General features: G+C 40.1%; 1 protein-coding gene across 2 annotated transcripts in view; it reads right to left on the bottom strand.

Moving 5' to 3' along the window:
• PDE3A (phosphodiesterase 3A) overlaps positions 1-24,088 on the bottom strand; it is a 215,478-nt gene that overhangs the window by 8,863 nt on the left and 182,527 nt on the right. For both annotated transcript variants that reach the window (XM_063395214.1, XM_063395215.1), the window contains 11 exons: positions 23,398-23,513; positions 19,519-19,738; positions 17,174-17,259; positions 16,564-16,733; positions 15,515-15,652; positions 10,619-10,730; positions 9,264-9,377; positions 7,689-7,888; positions 6,119-6,322; positions 4,491-4,646; positions 851-1,094 (listed from right to left, as the gene is read on the bottom strand). In XM_063395214.1, the coding sequence (XP_063251284.1) occupies positions 851-1,094; positions 4,491-4,646; positions 6,119-6,322; positions 7,689-7,888; positions 9,264-9,377; positions 10,619-10,730; positions 15,515-15,652; positions 16,564-16,733; positions 17,174-17,259; positions 19,519-19,738; positions 23,398-23,513 (1,760 nt within the window). The remainder of the gene's footprint in view (positions 1-850; positions 1,095-4,490; positions 4,647-6,118; positions 6,323-7,688; positions 7,889-9,263; positions 9,378-10,618; positions 10,731-15,514; positions 15,653-16,563; positions 16,734-17,173; positions 17,260-19,518; positions 19,739-23,397; positions 23,514-24,088) is intronic.

The following is a 24,088-nucleotide window of genomic DNA, read 5'->3' as shown; positions in this document are numbered from 1 at the left end:
GCACACGCTCCTGTATAGTAAAAAAAATCGCTTAAGGTTATAACCCTTAAATTTATCTGAACTGTTTCAGTGAACTATCAGGACCTAGATGAAGTATTTTCTGCCACGATTATATTTCTATCTGCCTAAAAGGCATTTTAATCAAAAGACCTTTACCAACATCTATAGCAGTCCTTAATGTCTGTGCATGTGACATCTCAACCTTTTATTGATTTACTGAGAAATTTTAGAAAGTCCAAAAAGGTAATGCAGTATTGAACTGATAAAATGAAGTGGTCTACAGGTGCAGTATTTTCTCTTAAAAATCACTTCCCACAGGTGCCTAAAATCTCCTTTCAGGGTAAAAAACTTCCATCTCAGAACAGCAAATGTTGTCAAAGTTGCCTTTCTAGAGGAGAGACAGGAGAATATGAGCTTTAGTTACTGATTAGCCAAGTGATGCAGCTCCCAGCACACAACACAGCAATGCTCAGTGCCAATTCTCTTCCCATTCTTCTCCATGTTATCTTGAGATCTGCCTTAAAATGATTATATTGTTAAAAGCTCTCTTACTGCATCAGCATTTCAGACCCTCATTCTATTATTATTCCTGTATGTTGTGTTGACTCATGGAAAGTGTTTTCCTTGAAAAATCTCCTCCCAAACATCCTTTTTCCAACTGAAATTCCTGCAGTCTATTAACACCGGTGTTGAAAAAGGGTCTAGAAAGCCCTCATGCACAGACAGATGATCCACCACCAGGAACTCCAACTAAGGTAGAAATAAGTGGTAGATATTGGTCCTGAAACCATGGGGTGAAAGCACTACACAAAACCTGTGTTGTTGTGAAATGGAAGTGTCAACAACTCACTGGATTCGTCGTTTTCACAAGTCTCCATTTCTGCTGCTTCCTCCTCCTCCTCTTGCTCATCAGTGTCTCCTGACTCATCACTCTCCTCTACCCATTTTCCTGGCATCAGCCCTGCTGAGTCGTAGGAGTTGCAGAGGGGCCCCACGATGTGGGTGATGAAGGATTCCTGGAGGTGTGCCAGCTGCGGGGCAGAGCGGTCCATGAAGGGGCTGATGGGCAGGCCCAGGCTGGCCTCTTCATCCCCCTGGGGATGAAAAACAGCTGTAACTTCCCCAGGTTAAATAAAACAAAACTATGTCACAAAAAGGAATAAACCATACCTGACCAACTAAAAGTGCTGAAAGAACAACATCTAAATGCCACCCTGGCACTTCCACCGTGACATCTGACGTGAGTTACGGCTCTTTCCTTGTAGGAGCTCATACCTACCCACTGCTGATAACATGAGTTCAACAAGGATGTTAATGACTCTGCAGAAGGATGCCTCTAGCCCTGAACTTTACACTGTGTGAAAACTTGGAAGATTGTTATTTCATTTCTTTCTTCACATCATTTCAAAAAAATCCCTTCTGATGGTGTGATTGTCAGTTCACAACAACCTTGTTTAAGACAACTTCTACAAGACAGGGCTATCTCACCGGACCAGTTTTCTTATTAATTTCACCCTTATTAAAAGAACTTGGAGAGTTCTCTTGGCTTTGGGTCATAAATATTCGTCTCCTGCAATTATTAGAATGATCCCTATGAAATCAACGTATGGCATTCATTTGCTCAAAACCAGTAAATCTTTCCCAGGAAGCTTTGTGTTAGCTTTTTTGGGGGAGAGAGGGAGGGATGAGTTTTTTCTCTCTCTTCCCAAGATAAAGTAAAATAAAGTAAAATTTCACCGCAGAACCAAATCTGATATCCTCAATTCCCTATCACAGCAAAGCTTCTGGTGATATCAGTGTGATTTCAGCTGAGCAGACATCACAAGGCCAGTTGCCATCTCCCCCTCAGAAAATATCTAACCTCCCCAGTCATGCCTGATATGTAACTGAATGCTGTAATATTATACAGAGTTCTGTATTTCAGGATATAAATTCAAATTTGGAGATACATTTACAGTTTCCATTATGTATAAAAGTATAAACTGTGCTTATATTTATCTCCTTATAATGTAAATATTTCCAAAGTAATGGTCTTCACAGCTGACCAACACCCTGTTTGTATCTGCATTTGGTGAAGGCCAAAAAATGAGAGCTTGATTTTGGAGAATGTACAGTAAATATCTCATTTCCTTCTGTTTTGTTTGTTAATTTTATAATAACCAACCCTGAAATGTTATGCTCAATCATTAAAAACAAAACCCTTGTGTTGACAAAACATTGAAACATGCCATCCATTCTTGAAAGAGCAAGCAAATTAAGAAGCAGTGACAGCTTGCTCTTTACAGAAACATATCTGAGATTTCCTAATTGTGAACTGCGAGAAATGCTGACTGTTGAAATGTTAACAAATTCTTTTTTATTGTTCTGTTAAAACAGGATTTATTATGTGAAATATCTTGCAGTGTGGATTTTTTTTTTTTTAATTCTATTATGTCTATCCTGCCTTCAAATAATTATGCTGGACATGTAAAGTGAAGGAAACATCTTGCAACAGTATGACACAGGATTTTGAATATTTTTATACAACGCATTTTTAATAAGCAGTTGTTATTTATATGGGAGTGAAATTCTTCAAAGGAATTGGTGTTTATTGTAACAAAGGTATTTCATGATTTTCACAGCATAGGTTGAATTCAGATATGTGTGCTTTTTGATAATAGTTCCAGGGAAATTCAAACTTCCCGTAAAATTCTTTTCCAGCCACAGAAAAAAAAAATCTAATGCTCAAAAGCATGGTGAACATGGTTTGATACATCTCTTGTAGCATATTACATTAAAGAAAAACAGATTTTAATAGAGATAAAAGAAAATTGAGACTCTAGCTTATCCTCCTTAATGCCAAAAGCAAGCCCAAGAAAGAAAATATTCTCTGTTTTGGATCCTGTTTCTGAATGAGGGAAAATCCTGAACACAAGTTCATCCTGTGAACAGATAACACAACATCTTCCCACATCTGCATCCTCACAAGCTTGATTCACTGTCCAATGCTTTGATGATATAAATATACTGGGGCACTTCCCTTTGATATAGCTTTTATTGGAAGAAAGGAAAGTCATATTATACATCTGATTAATTGCTTCTGTCTGCATGCACTAATCACCCACATAAGCTATGATCATCACCAGAAGTGAGAAATGCAGTTTGTTGGGACAGTTGTAATGAAGAAGAAAAGCATTTCCTGAAAGAAAATTTGGGACATGAAGGTTGTTTTGGGACACACTCTCTCTCTTTGTTTAAAAAACAAAAAACAAAAAAAAAAAGAAAACAAAAATGGAACCAGCTATATTCATACTATATGTAAGGTTCATTGTATTTTCTTTTTCTTGGGAGATTTGAAAGAAATGAAGAAGCTTCAGGTCAATGCATGAGTTTTGTACCTTTCCCTGTTTGTTTACATACTCCAGAAGGCAGCAGCACATCCTGGCTGGATTTTTTTTTTTTCCAAACTGTAAGTGCAGTAAATGTAAGGGAAGTTCAAAAAGCTTTAGAAGGGATTAGTCTGTGACTCCAAGTTAATGCACAGCCTCTCTGAGAAGTCTGTGGGTTGTCTTGTTCAGTGATTCAGCCTGTTTGCTTCATCTGGAAAAGACAGGATGTGGAGTTTACTCTGACCAGAACATTCAAAATGTTCCCACTCAGGAAACAGAGCAATAGTGTGGGAACAGCCCTGACCCTTGCACTCAGCAGGGCTAAATAGGTTATAATGAGAAAAGGTTCAATTAAGGGCTCCCTTACACCTAGAAAGTGAGGAGCAGTGCCTGGCAGCATTCCCAGGCCTTTGTAAATCAATGTGTGGCTGTCCTCCTTCCCTGTGCCACCAGCATGGCCCTGCATAATTCCTGCAGTTGTACTGACAAACCCCTGAGAGCTGGAAGTGTTTCAGAAATGAAGCACGGGTCAGCATCAGGTGTGGGGAGCAGATGTGGTTGGCCTGTGATGAAGTGGAAGCCAGTGCTGCAGTCCTGCTCAGCACATAAAGATTTTTGGCTGTGTGAACAGAGAGGCGGCTGCAGAGAAGACAAAACAACCCCACTGCTCTGTTTGGGTCATCTGAACAAGGATGTTGTGTCCACCTCTGGGGACTACATGTCAATAAAAGTGTGAGGCTGCAGAGGAGAGCCATGAGAACCAGCTGATGCCTTGAGAGAACACAGAAGGAAGGATGAAAACATGGTTTGCTCTAGAGAAGAGAGAAATTATAGTCATGATGACTGACAACAGGAAAAAAGAGGAAAGGAACACTTGTTCACCATGCCAGTGCTTGTCCACAGTGCCAGGCTTGAACAGTTCAGCCTGTAGAAACACCATCATCAGAGGTCTCTGGGGACACATCAGAAACTTCAGCTCATATGGCCTCTCACTGGTCCAGCAGAAAAATGATCAGTGTAACTCTAGCCAACCTCTTCACCCCTATCCTCTGTGATTTTTCACTCGCCACCAGCACTACCATGCTCCAGAACACCGGGCCTGCAGCTTTGGAATGCATTTACCTGTTCATAAAACTCATTGACGATGCCCTCTGTCCACTGCAGGTGCAAGTCCTTGCATTTTGCAGGCCCATTGATGTCAGCCAGCTTGATGCACATCTGACAAACCAGCAGGCGGTCGTTCTCGTTGGTCCAGTCAATGCCAACATCATCGTTCACCTGGGAGACAGCAAAAAGGAAAAATGATGGTAGGCCCAGGCAAAAGGATGTACCCAGAGAGGAAGTTCTGACCTGAGATATATAGCTAAATATTAATATTAATATCAATATTAATATTAATGTAATGTAACACAATATAATATAACACAATATAATATAATATAACACAATATATTACAATATAACACAATATAATATAATACAATACAACACAATATAATATAATACAATATAATACAATTTTATAATACGAATATTAAATATTATTAGCTGTTTAACAAAGTCACTAGGATAAGCAGGTGAGCTAACCCCAGGCTGGAATTAAAAACATGGAAAAGGAAAAATAAGTGAAAGCCAAGGAATGTTGAGGTGAATAATGAGAAGTCAATGTTTAGCACATTATGCACCTGTTTGAAAGCACTTACTGGGAAAACAAAAAAGTGCAATCTTTCCATGACATTTTTCAAGAAGCCGGTGCCTATTGGTGTATAGATATAAATTACTATAAAATATCATGATGGTTTGATTGCAGTGTGAAGATGTAATGAGCTTATTTCCCTGTTTGATCTAAGCATGGCCCTTTCTCCTTTTCTCTATTTTTACCATACCTCTCACAAGAAAAAGTGATACATACAGTCAACTGCTCTAAAATAAAAGCAGAAAGGTTGAGGTTGAAGGGACGTGACTAGCAGGGCTGCAGAAGGAGCTCAGACTTTTATGGATCTCAGACTTTCAACAGATCAGTTCTCTGCCTACCCTGGACCAAATTTAGGGCCTCTCTCTACAGCTTCTTAAAGTCTGACAAAGAGAAATGTTACAGGGAAATGGAAAACAAAACCAGCCACACATCTGGAGGCTTCAGAGCATCAGCATGAAGGTCCATCCTAAGTTATGCCACAGGAAAACAGTTGAAACTGTAATTAGTTTTTAAGAATGGTTTCTCAGGGTTGTGATTTTATGACTCACTGAATGGAGCATGCAGGAGAGTCTTTAGTGACCTTTCTCTGGAAAGAGAAAGGAAAGGCAGACCATGCTTTCACTACATTTGAATTTAGAATGTCAAAAGGGTTCTGATTTCTGTGCTTTGATAATACAACAGTACAGCTAAATCAGTAAAAATTCACTTAAAGTAGCCATTATGGAAACTTGGTAATAACACCTTTGGTGTTTTCCCCTTGAGTGCTTTGCTAAAGTGCCAGTGAACAAGAAAGCCATGTTGAAAAGTAGCACGTAAAAATAGTTCGTAATATTTTTAGCCTTAAACCACTTTCTGAAAAAAAGTAAATACGTATAAGAAGAGAAGCTGTGTCACTAACTTTAAATGAGTAAAACCCAACAGAAAAGCTAGATTATTATTCAACATTTTAAAGCAGCCAAAAGGACATTCAGAAGAAAGAGAAACCCTTTTTGTGGATGCTGCCAAGGCCCACAATCTCTTCTGCCCATCCCCCAGAGACCCAAACTCATCTCACCTTGGCGTTGAATTTGGCGACAAAGTCGAAGTGTTTCTTCAGGTCAGTGGCCAGGATGGCCTCGATGACGAGGAAGCGGAAATGCTTGAACTCCACATGGTCCAGGTTGAGCAGGAAGTTGTACTCTGGCCTGGACAGCAGGAGGTTCCAGGCAGCAGCAGCGTGGTGGTTCTCCAGCACGGAGCGGTCGTTGTACAGCACCGCCTGCGGGAGGAACGCGGGCAGGGCGCAGCTGAGCAAAAACACTGCAAAGCCTCCCCTTTCAGGGCACCATCAAACAGGTCTGTGTGCTTCCCTCACGCCCAGAATTCACCTCACTTAGTGGATTACTGCCCTTGGTGATTGCCCCAGGTGTCCATGCAGGTTTTGCACATGGTGCCCATGTAGGACTGATCCCAAACACAGAAACAGTTTCCAGTTTCCAACCTGAAAACACATGTTCAGCCTCAAAGAGATCTCAATGCTAAAATCCAAAACTGGTGAAATCCTTACCAAAATAAGACACACAACTATCAGAGTGAGAGTAATTCCATTCACTAAATCACAAGAAAATTATTTTTCCCATTAATTTACTTTCAAACTAGAGTCAATATATATAAGCTAATCACCTAACTTCCTTTTCTGATTTTTACAAGCACAGAGCTATAGCATTTGTTTCTTACAATTAGATTTAAAGATAGTACATGTCTTCTCCCAATCTGTTTACCTGGCCAGAGTATCAAAGCTCTTGATCACAGAAATGCATTGCAAGGATGAGAAGCATTACTATCAATGCATCTACACAAACTGATGCCAGAGTGAGTTCAGGTGACTTGCTCTTGGTGACAGAGGAGGCTTGGTTGCAAACTGGGGAGTAACTCTAGAATTTCTGCATCCCTACCTGACCTGCCATCATTAAGATTTCTTTTTTTATTTCCTCATTCACAGAAGTATTTTTCAGCAGAGCATGCTGAAGTCAGGCACGTCAGCTATGTATAGTGAGGAAATATGATCTCATAATTAATCCAATATAGAGTGACTCAGAATTGCTGAACTCAACTCTCAGGACTGGCAGCAACTTTTGTGTAACTTTAAGCAAGCTTCAATTCTACATTTGTAACACTGAGATTATTTTCCACTCTCTCCCTCCTAATACTTTCATAAAAGACTGCAGCTGCTCATATTCTATAGAAAAACCAGAAAATGTGTTATGATCACGCACAATTAACTTGCAAAGCACAGTCAACTAGACAAATGGGATATTTTATTTTCTTTGATCTTTCTGTGCATTGCTTGGTGGAATAATCCTTCCATTCCTCCACAGTTACAGATTCTCTATCAGTCAGCAGAGCTTTACCTTCCTCACTGACACAGTTCATCAGTACCTTTCTCAACAGCTCTGCTAACTGTGTAAGAAGACTCTTACCAGCAATCCCCAAGTGAAGTGATTATTTCTGTCACTTTGACAAGCTGTTTCAAAATATTTGGCAGACTTGTGCTTAATGGAAGCCACAGACACCACTAGCAAGGAAAAGCTGTCATCAACACCTTCCAAACCTCACAGCCACACAGATGCCTGAGATTTATTTACCTGAGGAGCACTCGTTGCTACCAGGAAGGCATTGGTCCTTCCTGGGTGATCGTAGTCATGCATGGCTGCAGCTACATAAAGAGCCATCAGCTCCAGGGCAGGGATGTTGCCAGCCAGGCACCCGTAGCTGTCGTCTGTAGGTGTGTATGTCTTTGAAAACACGTAGCCCATATGGCCGTGAGTGATCCCACTGTCAGAATCTGAGCAGAAATAAAGGAACCAAAATAATTAAAAATCCAGCGCCGCCTTTTCGGTGACCCACTGTAACAGAAGCAATAAAGCAGGGGGAGAAGGAGCAGATTTACTGTAAGAATAAATGCAGCCTGACTGCAATGCTTTCTGTGCCTATGATCCAGTGCAATAACGCAAAAAATGGAAAGGAACAAATTCTGATCCAACCTAGGGATCTTCCAGCCATCCAGCAAAACCTGTTCTCAAACTATGTAAGTTACAAGGGTTAAGACATGGATTCACAGCCATGCCAGAGCTTTGTGGGGAAACTCGATCTTCCCACTCCTTTCTCTAATTTCTTTCATCATGTAGACAAGTCTATGAGACACTGCTAGTCCTTAATGCAATGGACTAGAATTTATTAATTCAATTACAGTGCCTGTTTTCCAATACAAATGTCTAGACTTTGGATCTTTGCTGATAATCCTCTTATCATCTCCTTTTTGAAGCATCTTGATCATACCTGACAGATACTGAGGTGCTTTGCTAATTTAATCTGAAAGACCTAGAATGGATATTGCATGCAGCTGAAAAATGTCTTTCGAATAATAAACACCAAAAAGCCCCAGAACTCAACCCCTTTTATCATTCTACCTCACCTACAAAGCCACTGGAATCCCTTGCTAATAAAATTTTTACAGGAATAAAATCATTTAACACCACACACACACAAAGAAAAAAGGCATAGAAATGAACAAACTCCTGCTTTTCCAGCAGCTCTCTGAGAACTCCCACAAAAACCAGACAGGTCCTCTAGTTGCCACAGCTGAACAGGGAGAAGTTAATATAAAAATACAAGAAGAACAGCTTCCTGTAGTGGGCAATCATAAAACAGTAGAACAGTGGTCTTGTAAAGCAATTGCCAGATGGTAACAAGACTTTTTATTTGGAGATGGTGAGGAAAAGCAAAGAACAGTTCCTGACAGCCAAGCAGTGGCAAGTGCACAGCAGTACCTGCATGCCCCAGAAATTTTTGAATAGCAAAACAATGAATGGTTTAAGATTTAAGTCTACACTCCCTCTGGTACAGCACTGAAAAGCACTAATAATGGTTTTCCTAGGGAAAAAAAGCTCTTACAAAAAAAGCAAGAGGTAACAAAGATCTGTCATTAAAGGTGACTACACAGTCTTTCAGTTACACATCATTAAATGTTAAGTATTTGGAGGAACAATTCCATTCCCTTCCAAGTTACACAAACACCTGAACACCTTCAACATCCATTGAGCTCCTGAACTACAGCACCGTCTTACAGATCGCCAAAAAATTCTGCGTGCAATCCTCAGTTGTTGTCCTTCTTACAGCAAATCACAGAAAACTCCAGGAACACAACATTTAAAAATTACCTGAATCACTTGCTGACCCGTGGTCGTTGATCACAGTTGGGAGTCCTGGGATGGGCTGGGTTGTGAGGTACCACACGGCGTGGAGAACGTCGGTGGCGTGGATTCGGTTGTGATCTGTGACAGAGAGAAAAGCACCCAGCTGTAAAACATCAGGATGCTCCTGACAGAGGGATGTCAGCACCATCTAGTGGGTACCGTGTGGCAGTCAAGCCAGCAGAGACAAAACCAACTTTATCGCGAGCATCAGAGTAGTTTTCCACCTTTTTCATGGAAATGAAAAAGAGGAAGGTACATTCATTTTGTATTAGAAAGAGATTCTAATCTAGAAGAGTAAAACAAAAAACACTTAAGAAAAAAACAAGGAAATTGAGTGCTAGGTTCACAAAAATCCCAGAGACTCTATGAACAATTGAATGTTTTAAACAGAAGGGAAAGGCTTCAGTAGAACAGACTGTGAGACTTCATCTCTACAGCTTCCTCCTCAGGCTGTGATCTGCTGCTTTAGGTCCCTGATCCAGTTCAAACACAAGGAAAGGATCGAAATTGGGTCTCACACTTTACAGAACAGACTCCACCTGGCTGAAGGCATTTTGAGGTACCTTTCCTTAAATCCTTCCCACTGTAGCTGCTCCAACTGGTATTTAATATTTTGACATAGAGACCAAATGACTTCTTATAATGATGTCTCCCACTTTATTCAGAAAGTGTAGAGAAAACAGGGTGTTCTGTGTTCCCCACTGCTGGGTTTATCTGCCAGCTAAAGGGGGTAATAACTCTTTCCTCTTGGGAAAACAAGAGCCTTTTGCAGCTGAAGCATTTTGATAAATTTGATTTGAATTAGTAAATACTTGGGGGTGACAGAAAAGAGGTTTCTCAGTGAATAAACGCTTCCTACTGAAAAGTATCAGCTAAGCTGTGGTAACAGGGTTCACTCATGTATTTGGCCTATTTTTTCTGCTTATAAAGCTCACCTCCTTTGGTAGCATAGCACTGTTACTGTGTAAAAGTCCAAGTTGCCTTTAGGGGATTAAATGTTTCAAGAACCTCCTCCTGGGGCAAAGGGGGTACACTTGTATTATCAGGAAACAATCATTACTTACAATAGCTTTATACCATTTCTGGCTTGTGCAGATTTTGCCATGAATCATGAAACAATGTAAAAGATGAAATACAAAGAAAAAAGATGACAGGCTGAGGTTGAGCCTCATCCTCTGCCTAGCCATCCATTTGGTCATGATGTACCAGGTGAAAAAAGTTGCTTTATGAAGCAAGAAGAAAGGCTTCAACGCAAAAGTGTATGGAAAATCCCCAAAACTTTAAGCAAGCATCATTATCTGCCAGGAATTTTTACTTACAAGGTATCTCTCGGTATCCACACTCCAAGGCATGAAAGTAGTTCATAAATTCCCTCACTGGTATTTTAAAGGTTTCAAACAGCCCCATGTCTTCAAAGAGCCTGTATGATACCTGAAAGAAAAAAATAAAACAAAAAACCCATGCTGCTGAGTAGATGAGTAAAAACGCTAAAAATTAGATATAAAACTCCCTAGGTCAAATTACCCTGTGAAAATCTGCTTTCCTGGTAGTATTTTCTCAAATCCTTGAGTCAAATCAATTCCCAGAAAAGGAGGAACAAGCAAAGGACTGACAGAAAGGGGAACCATGTGGATCCTGTGCATTGTGTCCTTGCTTTCTCTCCAGTTTTGGAAGTGAAATGATAAAAATGAATGCTCAGAAATGTGGACAGCAGCTGATGCAAAATGGGCATTTCTGAAGACAAGTTTGAACTTGACACAAAACAATGGAACACAGTGAAATCACTGCCTGATCTTGTCACTTCTTTCACTAATTGGACCCTAAAGCCTTGTAAATCTTTATTTATTTACTGCTGTTAGCTAAATTCTGCCCTTTGATGCCATCTGCCTGGAATTGGGCTGCCTAGAGCTAAGCAACTTGAAGCACATTTGCACTGACGAGTGTTGTATGGCAAGAAATGTTAACAAATTACACTTTGTGTTTTACATCTGAATAGAAATCAAACATCTATCCACACCTGTTTGTGTCTGTATATTGTGTATATAAATTGGCACCTGTGAGCTGCACCTACAGTTTAAAGAACATCAACTCCAAGTGTCCTGCCACTGTGGATTTTTACGGTAAGAATAACAAAAAAAGGACATGAATTTGCAGCATTCATGATCTTCTTCATTCCTGCCTGCCTGCATGGTCACTCCCTACCAGGAAAATCCTGCCTGTGAAATAATTCTGGCTTTACAAGAGGCAGTGATGGTGCAGAGCATGGTGTGTGACCCTCTAGTGACCAATATCTGACAGGGGGGCTCTCCTGGGGCCCCTCTTCTGTCCTTACCATAACTGAACTGTTGAATTATTGTGCTCTGAAGAAGCAGAGTTAAGACAAGAGCTTAGAATAAAAGGCAGAGCCTGTAAAAGGCTAATTATTACTCTCTGAAAACCTCATGGGATCCCCCTGTATTTAGGCAGAGTGTGAAGAGAGTGACTTTATTGCATAATTTGAATTAGAATCTACACAGAACCCTGTTTATCTCTAGAATCATGGCTTAGCTGTATCAGCTGGCATCCAATATTTCACCTACAGACAGATGAGTCTTACAGGTTTAGGTCAGTGAAATATAAGCCACTTATTTACAGCAAAACATCTCTGGGTAAAAAGAGGAATCATAATGAAATAATATTCCACAGGACCAAATCTTACGTGTCTACCCTAGCAGTACTGGATTTTAAATAAACTACTTGTATTTTAAATAAATAACATCATAAAAGCATGTCTTTTCTCCCCTTGGATTTTAGGGGACTGGGAAATTCCTTTGTTGAAACACAGTTGACTGTGACATGAAGGAATGACAGCTTTTCCCTCTGACTTGGAGTAAAATGGCATTATTCTTGGTGGTCATTAGAAAGCATAAACTCACTCTTTTTCCCTTCTTCCCTTCCCTTCCCTTCCCTTCCCTTCCCTTCCCTTCCCTTCCCTTCCCTTCCCTTCCCTTCCCTTCCCTTCCCTTCCCTTCCCTTCCCTTCCCTTCCCTTCCCTTCCCTTCCCTTCCCTTCCCTTCCCTTCCCTTCCCTTCCCTTCCCTTCCCTTCCCTTCCCTTCCCTTCCCTTCCCTTCCCCTCTCTCTGCAAATAGGGAAAAGCAGGTGTAAAAGCAGGCCAGAAAGAGGGAAAAAAAGGGCACTGATGTCTTCCCCAAAGTCAACTAGCTAAATTCTTTAATTAAAAAAAAAAAAAACCCAAACCAACTGTGCAGCTTTTTTTTATTCCTTGCTCCTATTGAACATTTTAATGTGCTTCTGTCTTTAATAAAACACCACACTGCCTCTCTCCTCCAGCCTCCCTTTCCTGCCTGTCTCTCATCAAGGCTAATTCTTGAATGAATCACTGAGGACTCAGAGACTCCTGGTGGCGCTGCCTGACGAAGGACAAGCATCTCTGCACCAATCCTCACGGAAGCTTTTTTTTGGGTATTGTTATCCACACACAGCTCCTCTCCTGGGTTTGCAGGCACACAGGAATGGCTCTCCTTGCAGAGTTTAGAGTAGCAGCTCCCTTCTCAGTGTTTGCAGGCAACCCTCTCACAGCCCTTTTTATGTCTTGTGCATTTGCTTTCCTCAGATACGTGTTCCTTTGAAATTTCTGGCTCCCAGTCTCTGACAAACTCCTCACAAGGCTGGTGATGATCCCAGGGATGTCCCACCTCCCACGTGTGAGGATGAGAGGGCCAAACAACCCTCCTGTCATCACGCAGGGACCAGCTCAGATGCCACCCTGCCTCTGACACTGCTCTGTACTGCCAGCACAGGAGCACCTCCACTTCTCTCTAAAGCTAAACCACAGGTTTCAGTCTTACAGGAGCTGTAAGAAAAGTGTGACTGCAGATATTGTTGAATTTAATACCTATTATGAAGCTACAGCTCAGTTCTGAGAGCTTGGGTCTTTGTGAAATGAATGCATGTTCCTCTCTAAACCCTGTCATGCATATCTGTCACTGCCATATTCACTGGGCTTGCCACTGCAGTTTGCACAGATGCTTTCATGGTTCCTGACTGGTTTGGGGTCTTTTTATGTGTCTAAATCAATTTAACATTCCACAAAGAAGGAACAGACATCTCAAGCAGCTTCAAAGATGCTAAGCCAGCATTTGGTTTCTAAACTGAATCTTCCCTAGAGGCATGTGTCAACTTTGTTTTGTTCCATCTCATAAATTTAACCTAGTATGGCAAACATAGTTAATTCAGCTTTTTAATTTACCTTTTTTTTTGAATGGGTTAGTCCATTTAATAGCAAAATACAGAGAATACATCATTAGAGCTTTTTGTTTTCCTTTGTTAATAATATCCCAGGATTTAAAAATCAAACTACAAAAAAATAGTGCTTTTGGCTGGGAAAAAAAAGATTTATTTATTTTAGTTTCCTGATTTCTGAAAATAATTTCGTTAGCAGCACCTCAGTAGGTGAGAATAATAAGGATCTATATTTTGTGAACAAGGTTGATCTTGCTACATTCTGCTGTCAGGAAGTTATTATAAACAGCTGTTACAGAAAATGTTGAATTTCCATCACAAATATTAAAGCTTCTCTATTTTATTTCACAAGCCTCATTTTGTGGAAATGTGAAGTGGAAAACGTGTTGAGAACCTGTGCAAAACCCAAATTTTGGGAATAGGGTGAAGAGATTTAGTGCAATTTGAGGGAAGCACAGAGGGTTTGTGTGCAGAGGTACAGAACCCCATGCAGCTTGGTAAACGTGCTTAAAGCCTGCAGAGGTACCCATGCAAAATCAGAACAAATTTTGGCTCATCCAAACTGTTTGCTGTTAAAAGAAAGTTCTGGTTTTCCTTATGTTTCATTCATCATTCTATTATCACTCCATGCTAGTAGAAAAATGAGCAATATGATCTAGAAGAGCATTTCAGTCTCACACTCACTTTCTAGTGCAGAAGTGCCACAATGAGCATTGCTGAATTTACCCAATAAACACATCCAGTATCCAAATAGTTTGCCTATTTCTCTAAAATCAACCTAGGGACTTGGCAGGCTGGTCAAACACAGATGTTGCTTGCCAAGCTGCAGAACACTAGAAGGCAGACCACAGAATAAATCTGAATTCATGCCATGGTTTTCCTTGTTGACCACCAGACAATTGAATTTAGCTGAACAATAGGTAACCACCAAGGGACTGTGATTTGATCCAGCATTCTCTGGAGCTTGTTACACAGAAATCTGCCTGACACACTAACCCCTGTGTTTCTGGGGGGGTGATAATTGTACCACATTGTACCAATTAACTTTATCTCTCTTTTCCAGCACTCATCACTACATAATGCCTTGTGAAGTGATACTCATTCAGTCACATTCTCTTGGGCTTTTTTCCCTTTCATCTCTAAATAATAATAAAAATAATTACTCGCTTTTCCTGTTTAATAAGGCTCAATACTTTTATAAGTAAAAATGACTAATTTGTCAGTGTGCCAGGAAAAGGGGCATAACAGAGCAGAAAGTTCAGCCAGGAAAGTGATTATGGAAAGTGACACTAATCGTGCTGGGTAGAGACAGGCTGTGCCAGTAACTGAATTAAACCCACAGGAAGGAATAAAAACCTGAGAGCTGAAAGAAAGACTAGTGAGCTCCTCCATCCCGACTCATAGCAAATTACTCTTCCCTATGTAATATTGTATGATTTTTCTCTCAGAGTCCTGATTGCTTAAAAAGGAGGGAATACAGCAAGGACTTTTTCTACCCCACTTCTTCAAACCTTGCTTTCTTGCCTAGCCTGAGATCTGAAATATTTTATTTCTGGGATCTTATACTGAAATCTTCAATATAAAAGAGGACGAAAACTGTGTTTATCCTGCATCCACTGAATTTATTTAGCCCTCCCATAATAAACAGTAAATATATTTCTCCCATGAGAAATCTCTTCCCAAAGAACTCAGTAATGGCTGGAAGCATCTCAAGAGAATATTCAGGAAAACAGAGAGCAAAAGGCAAAAAAGGTGTGTGGTTTTCTTCTTCTGCATATTTAAATTTAAAAATAAAGACATTCAAAAGTCAGGAATATAATGAGACAGTTCATATTGTCAGCTTTGAATTATGATTCAGGGATCACAGCTCACTGGGTCATCAGCTTGTAGGACATGTCTTTTAACAAGTCTGTGTCTAAATCTGTCATTTAGACATTCTACCCAGACACTGCAGACAAGGTACAGCTCTCACCTGACTGAGAATCCGACCACATTTCTTCCCAATTTTTTCCACCAAATCAAAGATTGGGAAGTTCCAACTATTTAGCTGCTCCATCAGGGGATCCAAGTTGTCCATAACCAGAGGCTCAGGAGCCAGAATAGGCTTGTCCTGTGCCAGAAATCAGAATAAAAAGGATTGTTAGTTCAGTGAAGCATCTCAAGCAAAAAATTATGCTCTTAAAAGCTAAAGTCACATCAGCATCATGTGTAAGTCAGTGGTACTTCACTCAGCTCAGCGCAGATGTCCTCATTTCTTGCAGCCCTGCAGCTACTCACTCTCCTTTGTAATGTGTTTCACTTGAATGGGTAGGAAACTCTGTTTATGAAACAGCAGTGTCTGCACTTAGCACCGAGACTCACTCATTCATCCACTCATGGGAATCATTCATTCATTTCCAAGGGAGTCTGCCTTCATTGTGAAATCCACTGTGGTTCAGAGAGAAAAGCTCTCAGTTTCTGCCTCTGCAGAAGGACTAATTCATTACACTCTAACAGAGCTCAGTCCAAATGAGGACTTCAACTGAAATCTATCTGTTTTTCAAGCCCTGCAAATAAAACATGGGGTGTGCCTCTCCTTTCACATTTCTCCCTGTATACTCCCTGGAATTTCATTTTACTTAAAAACTGGAGATGAATAAATGCCAGAACATTTCAAGCAAAATGCCTTCTCTCATCGTGTCCAACTCCAACAGATTACAATGAATTTTTCAAGAGCTCCTGCCAACTTCAGGTTATTAATTCAGTTGTACAACAGAACAACTTAACAAAGCTTTCTCCCTGCATCTCAACCAAGCTCTCAGCTGAGTGCTGCGAGACAATCTTCACTTGTTCACCACACTGCAACATTTGATGTTTAAGACATGCACCTACAATAATACCTTACAGCACCCCTAGATCATATTTTTTTCTGTGGGTTTTTGGTTAGTTCGGTTTGTGTTTTATGGGTTTTTTTTATTTATTTGTCCCCTCAGTGACAGCATACACCCAGCCTATTGTGCTGGGGGAACTCAGAGGAGCTACCTCAGGTGGTATCAAGGGATGCAGGATGATGGTCTCGGGCGTGTAGGACCTACAGCCAGATCCCTTCCGTGGCTGCTCCTTGGAGCAATCCGCGTCGTCGTCGTTCTGCACGATGTCGCTGCTGTCGCTGTTGTTGGTCTCGTAGTCAGAAGTGGCTTGGGCAGGGTCATCTACAAACACAAATCACAGAGCTTGTGGTGTGAACAGCAAGGGCTTCGTGGAAGGCATCCTGTGGCCTTCTGAATAGCAGCTACAGCATCTCTGAGTCATGATACATATGTGCTGCTTGGCTGGCTCTGAGGTCGGACAATCTGTCCGAGGGCAGTAAAGATAAACCCTGCAGAGTGCAAAAAATGGCATCAGGGAGTGAAGAGAGAAAAAAAATTGAGGATCATTATTTAAGTAAATTGAGGGGAATTGTATATCCTTCATATTTTAACTCCATAAGCATTTTGTGCATCTTGTACATATAAAAAGGGAAGGAGCATCAAAAAAAATTTGTATGAACTCACCTGTGTGTGTTCTCCTTTTATGACAGACAAGCTCATCTGCCCTTTTAGTGGATGATTACTGAATTTGAGGGAATGAGGTGTTTTTGACAAAGAATTACCTGTTCTGTTCAGGGTGTGTGTAGTAGCATCATTTCTATTTAGTGTCCCATCACTGGCTTCTATTTGGTTGTAGGGTCTGCCACAGCTGAAATACACCAAGAAATATGAAGAACCACGTGGCTTAGACAGTCTTATGTAAAATGATTTCCTGCTGGCAGTGTGAGATTATGTCATACAGTATAAGCCATGGTCCAGGCTACATTGTCCAGACAAAATCACAGGAGAGAGCTAAAGTTTTATTGGATCTCGGACAAAAATACAGAAAGACCTTGGATGAACTGCCCACCACCATTAAATTTGTGTTTTCAAAGCTAAACCTGGACCATTTCTTTAAATGGTTATTTTTTATTCTCTAATATACCAGTACAAAATAAATCTCCTGGTTCTATACTAGAGCTTCCCTGTAAAGATAAATTAAAATTATGAAAATGTGCTGGAGTCCCATAGAATCTTACAGAATTCAGTTTGAACACAGTTATGATCTGGCTTCACTCTTCTTGCTTAAAACTTGACTATGCTCCTCTTAAGGAGGAAAATTATATTTTATCATTACTTCAAGCATACCAAGTACATAAGAACCAAGAGGGCAGAGTTTGCTTCATCATTTCCAGAGCAGAACACATTTTGGGAGGGATAACAATATTATGACCTTTTAAAATGACTTGCTTTTCCCTTGCATTAAAAAGCTTACTCCTCGTGTGTAATTCCCTTTAAACCCTAATTACAACCTGAAGTTTTAACATTTTCTCTGGTTTGAGTCAGCATTTTGTGGCATATCTTACATATAACAGTCTTCACAAAGTAACTATTACAGAATTCTTGGGATTTGTCAAACTTTGAAAATTTAAAGTTCAACATATAAAAATGGCTTAACTCCTGTGCCAGCTAGCTTTTGACTGGGTCATCCAAACATATCCTGGAGCTTGGTATGCCCTGCAAACATCATGAGTTCCTGAAAGACTTTCAAATAAAAATGCTAATCTGTATTCAATGATACCTGTAATGCATAGCCAAGCAATTAAATCTGGTATCAGGTTGATAAACAAGATGAAAAAGATATTAATTTCATTACTATCTACAACAACCTTACCTTGATTCTTTTTTGACATTTTTAATGCAGCTCTTAACTGTTCTTTTTAATAGAAGGCTTCCTGAATGCCACTTGTGAAATAACAGTATTTTGTTAAAGTGGTAATAAAGGCACAGCTTAATATGACTGCAGCACTTTTATGCTCTATTTCTGTTGTGTAATAGAGTTTTAATTTCAATGAATCTGTCCAATTTTGGTATACCTTTGGAAAACTCTTTAAAGCACTTAAGTTTCTATTTACTTGTCTAAATCCATCTCAAAAGCCTGTTTGAATCCTACTCCAAACTCCAGTGAAGATGATTCCCTTGAGCAAACTTGCAGATTCAATTCTGACTTCTCACAGCCACTTCCTAGCCTTGCACACAGCACACCGAGACACATCCAAAGTCATGTGATTGAAGTCAGAGACTAAAAACTATTTCCAAAGATAGTCAAACTTGATAACAGCTCTGTGCTCTCTGCTGGCTGAGACCACTCGTGCTATGACCAAAAGTAGCATCAGGTAAGTAAAGCAACCTTGAAACTGCACTGGGACAGGCTTGGGAATACTTGTGTTTTCCACTATTCTGAACTGGACACAGGTTGCAAACTCCAGTAATTTGGTTTAGCAATTGAATCCTTTCTGAGAAGATAAGCAGAACAACTTTCTCCCCAAAATGCTAACTTTGGTCTGGTCTGTGTTACCAAATAAAGGGGTGCATTAAAGTAAGAAATTAAAGTGTGTTACTGGAGCTTTTAGCAGTAGAAAGAACTTATCTGCAGTTGATTTCTGAAAAAAAAAAAAAATCCCCACAATACCTATTCTGTCTAGGGAAGATAGGACTCCTCCTGAAAGAAGGCTCAAAATTATGGAGTCTTCAGGAATTGTTGGCCCTATCAGTCAGATTTTTCTATGCTGTGGAAGACTTGACCTAAAGGTGACTGCTCATGTCAAGGGCATGGCTCCAAAAACACAAGTTGTAAATATGAAATCCAACTTTGGGATCTGCAGCTTATTGACAAAGGATTTATTTAATAACCAGGCCGTCCATCTGACAGGACTAAAAGCAATAAACACAGCAATAAACATAGCCAACATTCTTCCACTTTAAAAGCATTTTGTAGCATTGATCTACACATTTACTTGAGTACTATAAACCTGAAATATCAATATAAACACTGTAGTAAATCAAAAAAACTTGTATGTGGGCCAACAGAACATGTTCACGAGAACAATATGAAATGATTCCAAGGCATGTCAAATTATCATCTTACCTGCTGCAGATGATGGAGGGGCTGATAATAGGGTCTGACAGGGTAGGTGCACTCTGAGTAGAAGTTAAGACTTTGTGTGGCTTTAAGCCCTGCTTGGTGTCAGTGTCTGTGGGCTCTGGAAATGACACAGAAGATGTTTTCCCAGTAGGACTGGTGGCAGGCGTCCCCTGAATCGGTGAATGGCACGGGGAGGTGAGAGGTGAAATATTTGGAGGGATACCTGGCCAAGGACAAGAGGAGTCTTGTCAATTAACAGAAGAGGCAGATGGTTGTATTAGTTCACTGTGCAGAAATACTCTTCTGGAGATACCCCAAGAAAACCAAAATAAATAACAAAATATCCTTCTCCACCCTGAGCCAAGCCCAGGGCTGTTGCAGAGTGATGAACTTCCATTACTATCAGCCACTTTTACCTGCTGAACATCTGGCTCAAAATACAAAGTGTATTTTCCCTGTTGGGCAGGATGCACTAGCTGGACAGACATGAAATGAAGGACAAGTTTGTGGCAGGACACGTTCTAGTGACAGAGACCCACAGCCCCAAACAGGCAAGTTCCCAGAGCCATCTGCAGTTTCTCTGTCACCATCTGCAAAGCAGGGTCAAAGAAGGCTTACAGACATCCCAGAAAATTTCTATTTCTACATGTTTGAAGTCTAGCAATAAACCAAAAAAAAAGCAATTTTTAGTAGTCATACATTATACAACATACTGTGCTTCTGGGGCCACTTCTCATGGATTTTGGCCTTGTTCTTCAGCTTGAGTTTATTTTTCAGTATCTGTTGCTCACTAAGGGAGACTTGCAACCATTTCTGCAGCACATGGTCCTGTACACCTGAGCTGGAGCACAGAAACTGCCAATATCCCATGTGCAACATTAGCAAGATGTAATTCTCTCTGTCCCTTATTCCACCTAAGCACCACTGCCAAGGTGAAATCATCAGCCAGCCCAGTGTTTAAACAAAGCGCAGCCTTCTCTTGGAATCCATTTACAAGTCTCAGACAAAATGAGACTCCAAGTGCAGAGGAGCAAACTTCATCTATCTTAAAAGGAAATGCACAGAAATTGAGTTACCTCCTGTTCTGAAGTTTGTAGGAGCTCAGCCCCAGTTAATTTACCACATTCCTCTTCAAAGCCAAAGGATATCGAGGCCTTAGGAACTTGAACGGGTTTTATGTTTGAATTTTGCCCTCTATCTAAATGCATTCCAGACACGAAAATTTTTGTAAAATAAGGCAGTGTGTTGATCTAAGTTCATGAAATATTAACCTTGCAGGATAAACATGTACAGTTCCAGTGGTTTGCCCTGATAGCAACTTACTGTGACAGGAGGCTAAAATATGATTTACTGTTGACAATGCAAGAGTTAAAAAAAATCTGCTAGTTACTGTGCTGCACTTTGGAGATATCCAGCATCTCAGTTTTGATTAAGGGTATTTCTTTAGCAAATGTGGTATGTATTTAGTGCCTTAATTCAATGCAAGTAGGATATATTGCTAGTCTTGAGATCAGAACACTGCAGCCTTCAGAGCAATTAAAATGTTATCAGATGGCCATGACACTGGGAAATTGCTTTAAAATACAGAAAACCTGCTTCACATTTATGAATTCCTTGAGATATCAGCTTTTTATCCAACAAAAAGATGTCTTTAAAAACATTTCACAGTCTGTTAGTTGCACAGGGGATTGAGTTGGATTATGATCTATCTTTGAGATATATGTTACCAAGCAATATTCATAACTCTTAGAGGATGCAATACATATGGCCATCTTTCAACAATTTGAAACAAGTCCTGAGAATTTAAACAGCACTTTTCACTATAATGTTTCTAATCACAGCAAGCTTTCTACTGCCAGTAGAGATCCAGCCTCTTAAAATATTTTTTGTTGTACGTATTTTTCTTTTTTTTAAGAAAGTAAATTACCAGGGAAGGCAACTGCAAATAAATAAAATTACCAGAAAAAAGCAAACTGTTTTTCAATAAACCCACATTCAACCACTTACTGGCAAAAGTGAGAGGAAATGTGCCTTGCTACAGCAAGGATTTTTTCACAATCAGCATAAGAGAAGAATAAAAATACAAAGAGGATTTTTAAAGTACATCCATTCACTTAGGTCCTCCAGAACTTCTTCAAATGTGCAGTGTTGAAGATATAAAACAGTGACTTCAATGTGATGTGAAAATACATATGAAAACACTTGAGTTTTTGCCAAAACAGGTGGAACAATCAATATTTTAAAATGAGAATGTTTTCATGCATAATGAAAGACACATTTTAAAAATTAATATATTTACATATTTAGCTAGATTAACTTCTACAATAATAATTGTATATTGCCAATGGAACTAATACATAAAAGTCTAAATTGTATTAATTAGTGAAAATTGAAGGAATTATGTAGCCGGAACATGAAAACAACTAAAAATACATGATTATAAAGAGTCTAAAGTATTGTAATATAACATAAAACATAAAACAGTGATGCAAAATTTTTACTCCTCTCCACCAGCATCTCTAGGAATTGCTCCTGATGGAATGGACATCTCCCTTCATCATGGGGGAGCTCTTGTACTCAGACAACAGAAATTATTATTAATCCTTTCTGAAAGCAGAAATTGCTAAATGTAAAACTGACTGGTGGGTTTGATAATTGTTGTTTTTCAAGTGCAAGATATTATACACCCACTCCTCTCCCTTTCAGTTTACTGGGATAATCTCTGAAAATCACAGGTCAAACGTTTATTTTGTTCTAAAGCGAATTCCTGGATTTTTGTTACTAAGTCTACATTATTTTCCAAGTTAAATTTTATTCATTTGCCTATGTGCCTATTACCTTTTAAGATAATATTATGCTACTTAATCTTCACTGTGGTAAAACAAAGCAGCTTTGTACAAGAAAAGATCTTTTGTGTGTTTCTCTTCAGTTTGGAAAGGCGACATGATGTGACAGCACTAGAAATACAAAATAATTATGCAGCCATAACTTCAAACTCATCTCTAAGTTGGGATTCTCTGACTTTTCCAGATGGCCTCAGCCATCTATTGATTTCTATCTGATAGCTGGGTAGCCAGGGTCTCTGAGTAGTATTATCTCAATAGTATTTATGTTTGGATAAAAAGCAGGGTGGTACGACAAAGGAAGGTCTTGTGATAATTTTGAATTGTGAGCATGGGTAAACAGCATGTTATACTGCATTTGTAGAGAGAGGAGAACCACATTATTGTGGATTAAAGCTGCTTCATGGCTGTTATATGACACATTTCATTATCAATTCCAAAGTCACCTTCTTAATTTCTTTCAGGAAAGAAATACAAGAGTAATGTTTTTAAAAAGGCTCAAAAGGCTGAGTGAAAAAACCCGTATTTCTCATCTCTAAAACGCAGTAAGAATGACCTGTATTTTCTCAATAGTGAATATACAGAGGTAGACCTCTGAGTCACAAAGGTTATATCTTGGATATGTTTGCATTAGACAAGTCAGTTGCTGCTTCCAGCTCAAAATGGATTTATGCAGGTTGTGCTTTAGGAAATCTCAGTTAAGCAGTGTGCACAGACAGCTAATGTCACAAATGTTATGCAAAGCACCCTGCTACAGCCAAGGGAATTACACAGATATAAATCACAGTTCAGTATTTCACTTGCTGCATTGTGTCAAGATTAACTTCCACAAATCAAGAGTCAAAACATTTACAAAGGGCACGACTACAATCTACAGTACTTTAGAGAACTGTGATGGGTTGTTCTTTTAAAAAATCAAAGAAACAACTATATTTTATGGATGGGAAAATCACAAAAGCAGCAGGTTGGACAGAGCACAAAAGCAGCAGGTCAGGGGGAGCAGTGCAGGCAGGCTGCAGAGCTGGGGATGCGCGCTCACCTTGGCGGCTCTGCCTCTTGGCGTTCAGGTGGTTGGCAGAGGACACGGCGTAGGAGGTGGAGAAGGACCTGCTCTTTGTGATTGTCATCGGGAGGGAGCTGTTCCAGGACTCAGAGCTGAGGAACCAGAGCACAAACAAGCAACACTCAGCACAGGGAAAAGCCTCAGGGGCAGATCTGATGAAGTCAGGAGCAACAGTGAGATGCGATGCTGGGATAGCACAAAATCTGGTGAGGGGAATGACACCTGTGGGTTGGCTGAACTGGTGTTTGTGAGGCACTCAGTACCACGTTCAGCAGAAATATTTACAGTGCAGGCAGCCCAAAGCTGGACTTCCCTCAGTGCTGAGGCCTATTTGCCTTATTTATACAAAGATGCCTTCATTATATTGTTCTGACAGTACAAAGGGGCTCAAAAGTTCACTGGAAATAAGTTAAATTTATGTTCTCTTTTAACACCTCCTTCAAAGAGCCAGAAGTGACATAAATTCCCAGCAGAACTTGAAGCCCAGTGTCCTTCTGCTGGTGGTGTCACAGCAGACACACAACAACCCTTGGGGCACTGGAGGAGCTCCTCAGGAGGCTGGGGAGGACTCTGAGCATCCTGCATGGCTGTGGTTAGTGGTGTGCCCCTTCATTTCACCTGAGCAGGTGAAATGCCTGCTGCATGCCCCCAAAAATGCCCCTCTCAG

This window comes from Prinia subflava, chromosome 4 (genome assembly GCF_021018805.1).
Source record: "Prinia subflava isolate CZ2003 ecotype Zambia chromosome 4, Cam_Psub_1.2, whole genome shotgun sequence".
Classification (NCBI taxonomy): domain Eukaryota; kingdom Metazoa; phylum Chordata; class Aves; order Passeriformes; family Cisticolidae; genus Prinia; species Prinia subflava.
The sequence above is the reverse complement of the archived record's forward strand: the minus strand, read 5'-3'. Positions and strand labels throughout refer to the sequence as shown.